This window comes from Lathyrus oleraceus, chromosome 5 (assembly GCF_024323335.1).
Source record: "Lathyrus oleraceus cultivar Zhongwan6 chromosome 5, CAAS_Psat_ZW6_1.0, whole genome shotgun sequence".
Classification (NCBI taxonomy): Eukaryota; Viridiplantae; Streptophyta; class Magnoliopsida; order Fabales; family Fabaceae; genus Lathyrus; species Lathyrus oleraceus.
This window is the reverse complement of record NC_066583.1, coordinates 546,519,804-546,528,738: the sequence shown is the minus strand read 5'-3', so window position 1 is coordinate 546,528,738 and position 8,935 is coordinate 546,519,804. Positions and strand designations below refer to the sequence as shown.

Below are 8,935 nucleotides of genomic sequence, written 5' to 3'. Positions count from 1 at the left end.
AGACAGCGCTTTAAAGCGCTGTCTAAACCTCCGCTGCTAAAGGTTTAGACAGCGCTTTTTTAAATCTTAAAAGCGCTGTCTAAGCCCCCCCCCTTAGACAGCGCTTTGGCCAAAAGCGCTTTATAAGACCCTCTTATTTTAAATTTTTTAGGTATACCTTAGACAGCGCTTTTGAAAAGCGTTGTCTAAGCCCCACCCCCTTAGACAGCGCTTTGGCCAAAAGCGCTTTCTAAGACCCTCCTATTTTATTTTTTTAGGTATACCTTAGACAGCGCTTTCAAAAAGCGCTGTCTAAGCCCCCCCCCCCCCCCCCCCCCCCCCCCCCCCCCCCCCCCTTAGACAGCGCTTTTGCCTAAAGCGCTTTCTAATCCCCCCCTTAGACAGCGCTTTTTACAAAAGCGCTGTCTAAGGTATACGAAAATTTTTGAAGCTTTTGTTTTAATATTACACAAGTTTTTATTATTATTCAAATATAGAAAATTATATAAAAATAATTTTAAATTGCGGTCCACAACGATAAATATAACTCCCGTGTAAAAGATGTTAAGGTCACCGCATAACCGACGCTGTTTCAACCGCAATCTTTATAAATATAAAAGTTGAGAGTATGTTTATTTACCACAAACATGGCAATTTGAGTGGAAGAGCCCAATGCAACACCTAAGGAAATGTCCTGCAATCATGAAATCAGTTTAGCTTCACTAGAATAATTTTTTTTCTTTCAATTCAACAACTTTATAGCTTGGAAAATATGAATTTAATCATATCTTAGATGAAAGGATTAAGCATAGAATTGATTATAAGTCTGTAAATTCTCACCAGCTTGTTCTTGAAAGCAAAAATGATTGCTCCTGCATGTTCAGCCGCATTGCCAACTATCGGAAGCAAGATTATGCTGAGAAAGCTCACAGATAAACCCCATGAATCTGATGCATCCTGTTAAGAATCGTTTATAAGCTATTTTCATATAACCTATAAGTTGTTATTATAAGCTATTCTGAAGAGTTTATGAAAATAAGTTGAAACATTACTATAAGCTCTATCAAACTGTCTTACAAGTACTTATATCAGTAGATATAATCAATTCAAACAAATCCATAGTACATAACTGCTTATATAATAAACACTTATTCAACAAGTGCTTAATTGAGCTTTCAAAATTAGATCTAAACAATTTAGTTGAATTACCTCAATTGTATCCACCACATATTCAGACAACAAAGCAATGAACACAGTCATTCCAGCCAACCAAGCAAATCCACTCCAGAATCCAATCACAGCCTCTTCTTCCGCTCCATTGTTCTCACCTTCCCCTTCCCCTTCCTGTTCAACAAAGTGCATAACAAATCACAATCGCAACAATTTTAACAATTCAACATTCTCATATACACCTCAATCAAGAAAACATACATCTTCCGCTTCAAATAATTGCCTATGCGTCCATAACTAAAAGATCAAGTAAGCAAAATACGCAACCAGCATAACAATGCTAGAAGCTCTCGACAAATACAGCGAAGGCTCTACGGTGAGTTCAGCCGAAGCAGCGCTGTACGTGAATAGCAACGGAAGCAAATGGCATAACAACGCCAATAGCAACATCAGCGAGTTCACATCCGCTTGTCTCTGCAAAATTATCAACATTAAAAATTCCCGTAATATAAAACAAAAAAACTTCGAAATTGATTTTTAAAGACTTAGGGCCCGTTTGAATGAGTTTTAGTTTTTAGTTTTTAAAAACTATTTTAGAAATTAATTTTAAAAAAGAGTTTTAAAGAAAAAACATGTTTGGTAAACTAACTTTTAAAAATTGTTTTAAAGTTGAACAATGTTACAAATTTGTCATTGATGAATATAATACCATTTTTTCTTATTTTGTCCTCTTCCTAATTTCCAAAAAATCAAAACCTCTAAAACCTATTTTAGATTTTTAGTTTTAAAAACTCACAAATAGAAAATAGTTTTGAGAAATAGTTTTATAAAATTAGACTACCAAACAAATTTTATAATTTTTAATTTTTAAAAACTAAAAAACAGTTTTCCAAAACCATATCAAACAGGCCCTTACTCTGTCATATTTCTGCTCCTCTCCAATATTCGCAATTCCACCGCAAAGTAGAGAAGTTCCGAGAACAAGAAGAAGATTCGAAAGCACGGAACCTAAGAGAGAATACTTCACAACAGCAATTTTGTTGGTGGTAAGAGCAAATATTGCAATAATAAGTTCAGTTACATTCCCACATGTTGCATTAAGAAGTCCTCCAACTGTAACATTACACATTATATATAAAACTTTCAATTAGTTCCAATAATCAAACAGTAACTAAATTAGTACTAATGAAGAGTTTTATATACCTGTTGGACCAGTGAAAATGGCAATTTGTCTGCAACATTCACCAAAACATAGAAATTTAAACAAGAATTAGCAATTAATTAATACTAATCAAACAGTTAAAGATGCAATGAAGTTGATTAGATTCCTTACTCTGTGAGAAAGCTCACACGTTCAGCGAGTGGAGTGAGGCCAAGTAAGCTCAATATGAAAATTATGGAAGGGTTGGCAACTAACTCAACTGCTATAGTTAGCCTCTTACGTTGTTCGATTGAAAGACCGTTCACGCCAGGCAAACCAACCAAAGAGTTTCTCAATGGATTGAGCTCCACTAGTTCCATTACTTCCTCAATGAACATCTACAACCATTTATCAGATATCTCGATTAATGAATCAAGTATAAAAGAAAATCGCAAAGTGTCCCAAGCTTTAAATACGAACCTTTCTTGTATTGTAATCAACTTCGGCTGGTAAGCGAAGCCATGCCGAGTAGAGCAATGACTCATGGACAGTAACATGAGGAGAATGGATGTCATTTTGCTCACAATAACCAGAGATTCGAGCAAACGTTTCTTGTTTTTTAGGGTAGCCAGAAATTTTGATGCTCCCGTCGATATAACCACCGGTTTTCCTACCAGCCAAAACATCCATTAAAGTAGTTTTTCCAGCTCCACTAACTCCCATCAACGCTGTGAGAACACCAGGCCTAAATGCACCACTAACACCCTTCAAAAGCACCAACCTATCCTCCATTACTCCTTGAATCTTCATTTCCTGCCAAATAGAATCTCAAGAGTCAAGGTTCAGAAAGAACCAAATCTTAAATTTTTTAACAAACTTTGAAATTTTCTTACCTGTGGCATGTCGACAGAATACACAACTTCGTCGAAGGTTATCGAATGTGGTTCGAAAGGAAGAACCATTCCTCTTTTCTGTCTGCGGCTAGAGGATTCTCCTGAACTTGCTGCATAACAATTGCGAGTTTGTTAAGGTTCTAAAGACATTATGAGTTGTGTTTTCACGAGTGGTATGATAACAATAGATCACCTATACGCGGTAATTCAACTTCTTGGTGTGTGCCATTTGTTGTGCTGTCTTCTGATTCTTCACTTATAGTTGCTTGTGCCTTATCAAATGCTGTAAAAATCATTCATCTTTGTTAATGAAATATTTTCACTAACATAAGAAATTTAAATAACCAAATATGAAGATAGATACTCACGATTGAGATGCGTGAGAGCCACGGTGAATATAATGTTATAAAGAAACATAAATCCTACTAATGCACCAACCCCTATCCAATACCAATATGCGTCTGTGAAGAATCCGCGAGATTCCAAAACTTGAATTCCTAGTGTTTTATTCGAATTTGGTGTAAACTACAATCAATGAGAAAACGAATTAGGCCTGCGAGTTAACTAAAAGTTCTAAAGTTGCAAGTTTAAGAAATTACATGGTTCCAACTATCTCCGAGGAATTCATTCACCATTATAGCATTTTGTCCATACATCAAAGGTGAAATCCAGTAACCCCAAATCCACCAGCTTTTGATATCCTCTGCATCATAATATCATCGCCAACGAAATCGAAAGAAACATTAATATGGAGTTCCATTATATGATAAAATGAAGCTTGTAAATTATGTTATTTAAACTCACTTCTGGACATAATGAAGCCACCTAATGTAAGAAGTGTGAGAAGTGCAAAGGACCCGAACGTGTTGGCGACAATCATATTTCTACCGAGTGCTGCAATAGCGCGAAATAGTCCAGAAGCCACTTGGTTTATCAATAGTAGCAGAAGATACTGCTTTAATAATCTGCACGAAAGCTGCATAATTTTCAACTCATTAAAGTTTTGTTTGGATAAACAATTTAATTAAGTGCTTCTTGGATAAGTGCTTGTTATATTACTAGTTCTCATTTTCGCAATACCTTGAGTACATAATCAGTTACCACACTTTCCTGTTGGCCTCCAGTTGATACTGCCTGTATATCCAAAGTCAATTTAATGTCATTAATTTGTTTTGATGCAATAGATATTGATAATAGCTTCTTCTCACCTTCATGAAGACATCGATATCCGGGTCTGGCTTAATCTTTGCTTCTTTTTCTCTTCTAGACAACTCCGACAACAAGTCTATGGATCACAAAAACATTAATTACACCTATCATATGTCGTCCGGAAGTATACTTCTAGACAAAAACACAGTGTTTTCTATTCAGAAGTATACTTCCGGACATGTATGTGGTTTTTTCGAAAGAAAATATGAACTTTGTGTAGAAAATGACTAACCGTATCGTGATCCAACACCTTGGCATCTTGCTGAGAAAGCCAGGGTTTCTCTAACAGTCATTTCTCCGATATGAACATCATGTTGACTAATATATGCAGCTGTTCTTTGAGGCACAAATTCATCCATTCCATGTCCGTTATAGGTCACTTTCCCAGATACCTGAAGACATTTATTATATAGATCAGATACATTGATTATCCAATGAATCTAAAAAACAAACTTTTTCTTATATTAAGGACCAGAGGGATTGCTTTTCACCTTGAGATTGGGATCAAGCTTTCCTGATAAGGCCAAAAGAAGCGTGGTTTTTCCCGAACTCGGAGGACCAAGAAGAAGTGTCATCCTACTTGGTTTTACAATTCCACTAACATCTTTGAGAATAGTCATATGTTTCTTTTTGTTTGTGAGAATGTAGAGAGAAATCAAGATACTCTGAAAGACCAAAGAAAGAATTGGTATCAAGAGACTAATTCGAAAACAAAGAAACAACAACAACTGATAAAGTAGAATCTGGTTAAATAAATTTACCTCAACAGCATTAGTGACAGAGTTCAACAAAGTTGGTAAAGCCCTTCCTCTGACATAAGCTTCCGCCTCAACAATTAGCCGCTCGTATCGAACTTCGATTGTCGGAACCTCAATCCCAACTCTATAAAAAAAACCACAAAGATAGCAAATGGTGAGAAAAATATTGGATCTATATTCTCTTATGTTATTTCGGTCGAAAACGAAACCAAACATCTTAATAGTTTTACCTATCAATTCTTTCCTTTAGCTTCAACAAAAACTTCTCATTACCCTCTTCAGCCACATTGATCAACCTATCCAAAAGTTTCTGTCTTTCTTGAAATCCAAGATCAGTTAATATATCAATCTCATTGGCAACACCGCGTGATGTCGCTAACAACCCTTTCCTCAAACGGTTGTAAGTAGGGAGTTTTTCAAGTGCAGCCCATTTAAGAGCTTCTTCATCATCTTCTAGTTCTCCACGTCGCGACGAAAAAGCCTCTATTCCACTGTTTCTCCAACCTAGTAGAAGAAGAACTTCTCGCGCGGAAACTCGTACTCGCTCCGTATATATCACTTCCTTCCATTGCTCCAACTCAACACTTACACTAGTATAATAAAAAGATAACAACTTTTGCAACTTAAGCTTAAACCAAACAAAACCCAGAAGGCTTTCTGCAAATTGATATGACAGACACCAGAAAACAATGCTATTTGTAGAAACTGAGATATGAAAACTATTAATATATGATTAGTGTAGTCATGATTCACACACTCTAGGGGAAACAAAATAACCCTCATAAAGTTCATCTATCATTATTTTATTTCAATTAAAAAAAAGCATACCACAAAAATAAAAAGATAGATCTAAAATCTTATACAGAAAAGTTCAGTAACCCATTCCGAAATTGTATCAACTACCCAATTAAAAAAAAAACCTAAATTGAAGAAACGTCACCGTTTAAACGAAGATCATTATCGCAATCGAATCCGCATCCACACTGAGGGCATTCAAGGAAATTCTCAGCCCCAAAACTAGCAGAAGTAATACCCACAGAAAAATCAATATCATCACCACTCCGAGAAACCTCCACAATACTGAGCCACAAAATCACAATCTTGACGGAAATACCCTTGAGTTTATAAAGTTTATTCTCAGAAATCACGCCAGAGATAGTAGACTTGTAACTAAGCGTGTAACTTTCAATAGTGAAACTACAACTTTTTTCGAAGAACACTGAAAATTGCCCCGTTTCTCTGTTCAACGTGTACCCAATCGCGCCTTTCGGAAGAAGACCCATCGGGAAACCGTATTCCATGAGAAGATCATAAGCTGATAGATTGTTCTGTTGAATCAATGCATGCGATGATGTTGATGACGACGACAACGATGGTGATGATAGTGTTAGAGAGATTAACAAAATCAACATCAATTTAATTGAACACATCGTAGCGAAATCGAAAGTTGATTTTGATTTGTAAATTTGGTTAAAGGGGCACTTTAGAAGAGTTCAATTTTTGGGTTGTTTTTGTTTTTGTTGTTTGAAGATGCGGTGGATATCAAGGTGGAGATTCTTCTTATATTTATGCTTTTTAATTGAAAGACTTTAAACAGCGCTTAAGGTCTATATTTAAAAGCGCTTTCTAAAAGCGCTGTCTAAGGGGGGGTTTTAGACAGCGCTTTCTAAAAGCGCTGTCTAAGACCCCCCCTTAGACAGCGCTTTCATTATTTTTTTAGAACATTTTCCGTGTTTTATTTTTATTTTAACCTTAGACAGCGCTTTCTTTTAAAAGCGCTGTCTAAGATGCGTTGTTAAAAAACCTTTTTGGCGTAGTGATTCTATCACTGATCATGACCATTCGTAAGGATCTCTAAAGGAGAAAATTTTAATTTCCGCTGCATTTTGGATCGCAATTCTCCTTCATTTTGCATCAGGATTACTTATACCATATATATATATATATATATATATATATATATATATATATATATATATATATAATATATATATATATATATATATATATATATATATATATATATATATATATATATATATATATATATATATATATATATATATATATATATATATAACTTGATCGATCTCAATTGCATAACCTATGGACGATCGATGCATCGCTGCTTCACCATACTAATGTCGGATTCCGAAGCATAGTCAACATCAATCATCCAAATCGTAAACACATGATGCCAAATTTAATTACTCATTTATTCTTTAATTCATTTTGTATTTTAATCGTATTAATACAGAAAATACAGAAAATAAACAGCTATCAGATGCATGCTTTCGTAAGTGGCTCTAATACCACTGAAGGAGAAGAGTGATCCATAATGTAGCGGAATTCAAAATTTCTCCTTTAGTGATCCTTACGAATGGGCTTGATCAGTGATAGAATCGTTACCTCTTGTGGCGATTGTAACCTTTGATGCAAATCTACGTAGCGATCACGAACATTGAACGATGACAACGCCTCTACTCAGTCCACACGAATGGATTCCTTCAATCTCAATGCTAGCTGCTACGAATGAAGGCTTTGAGTGTGAGAGAGAGAGAAACGAAATTTCAACTACATAAATGCTTCTACATAAGGGTTCTATTTATAGAACCACTTGTGTGGGTGCAAGCTAAAAAAATCCCACTCAAGTGTATGTGGCCCATATCTTATAATATGCCAAAATCACTTAAGCGCGTGGTACCTTACCATATTTCGTATTCTACTTAAGTACACCATACCTTACGATGTTCTACAATTCATTTAAGTGCACCATACATTACGGTATTCCTTAGTTACTATATCTCTCATCAATCCGTCCTTTTGTGTGTGACCCAGGTTTTCGCGGCATTAGCAATCATATTAAATCACGTATTTAACATAATAAACAATTAGCGGTATCTAGCAACACATCACTGCTACCCAAGACACGAAAATGTCATGTGATCTGACAAATCCTTTTGTGATAATACTTATGTGTATAATTACCCTTTTGCCCTTATGTCTATATTGAACATAAGGCATAGACCGTGTCATCCTTGTCCAGTTCAATATTGGGCCCACAGACATTTATCCTGTTACGCAGGATGGGAAAATTCCATCTAGGTCACTCATGTCCCTTAGCATGCTTCATGGAGTATCCATCAACTGTCTTTATGGTCATCCAGTTACGGATAATGTTTGATCAGCAATAAGGCACTCGACTCTACATCTAGGGTCCATAGTGGTTTCGGGTCGAAGGGTGGTATACACCATTATCATCATGAGAATAACTTATGACACTTTGCATAACATTCTATATATTATTCTCATAGCGGGTCAATCCAGTATAAATATTACTCTTAATATTCATACCTATGTTTGAGACTTGATAACTCCTTATCCATGATCCATGAGATGTGATCATCAGTCTATAAACATAATAGTCTCCATGCTTTAATGTTATCCCATTCACAATAAAGCTCGACTACGGATACTTTAAGAATAGTGTCCTTATGTTTAATGTGATCTCATGATTAAGTCACACTTGATACATTAAACGGACTATCTATTCTAGGGACTGTATTAGACAAACATAATAAAGAAAAAGCCTTTTATTATTAATAAATAATTCGATACAAGTACCAAAAGTATTGGCCTCTAGGGATTACACCAACAACTGGCGGGGTATCACAATACAGGTGCTTATAACATTTATTGTCCATTCACTAATAAGGTTGAAGTCAACAAAGATGTTGTTGTGAAAGAGTCAGAAGTATTAGTTAACTTCTAAAGATATTGATTCT

At 35.5% G+C, this 8,935-nt stretch overlaps 2 protein-coding genes across 2 annotated transcripts; both read right to left on the bottom strand.

Annotated features, from left to right (window-relative positions):
• Positions 1-499: 499 nt before the first annotated feature.
• Positions 500-5,949, bottom strand: LOC127081980 (pleiotropic drug resistance protein 1). Its single transcript, XM_051022204.1, has 20 exons — positions 5,928-5,949; positions 5,381-5,855; positions 5,154-5,274; positions 4,884-5,057; positions 4,625-4,784; positions 4,392-4,468; positions 4,264-4,317; positions 3,988-4,159; positions 3,783-3,886; positions 3,552-3,708; positions 3,377-3,466; positions 3,184-3,293; positions 2,771-3,103; positions 2,483-2,688; positions 2,353-2,381; positions 2,066-2,262; positions 1,411-1,623; positions 1,189-1,323; positions 820-936; positions 500-673 (listed from the first exon to the last, which is right to left on the bottom strand). The coding sequence occupies exons 1-17, from the start codon at positions 5,947-5,949 to the stop codon at positions 1,447-1,449; spliced, it is 2,658 nt and encodes an 885-aa protein (XP_050878161.1). The 3' UTR covers positions 500-673; positions 820-936; positions 1,189-1,323; positions 1,411-1,446.
• LOC127086268 (uncharacterized) lies at positions 5,924-6,713 on the bottom strand. Its single transcript, XM_051026990.1, has one exon. It carries the CDS (start codon positions 6,578-6,580, stop codon positions 6,071-6,073), a length of 510 nt encoding a protein of 169 aa, XP_050882947.1. The 5' UTR covers positions 6,581-6,713; the 3' UTR covers positions 5,924-6,070.
• Positions 6,714-8,935: the final 2,222 nt, after the last annotated feature.

Bases quoted from the DNA above. Each gene is read 5' to 3' on its own strand.
- LOC127086268 (XM_051026990.1), bottom strand. From the start codon at position 6,580: ATGTGTTCAATTAAATTGATGTTGATTTTGTTAATCTCTCTAACACTA.
- LOC127081980 (XM_051022204.1), bottom strand. From the start codon at position 5,949: ATGATAGATGAACTTTATGAGG. The intron at 3,294-3,376 runs GTGATCTATTGT...ATTGTTATGCAG, and splicing joins AGTTGAATTACCGCGTATAG to CAAGTTCAGGAGAATCCTCT. The intron at 2,382-2,482 runs GTAAGGAATCTA...TGAATGTTGCAG, and splicing joins CGTGTGAGCTTTCTCACAGA to ACAAATTGCCATTTTCACTG.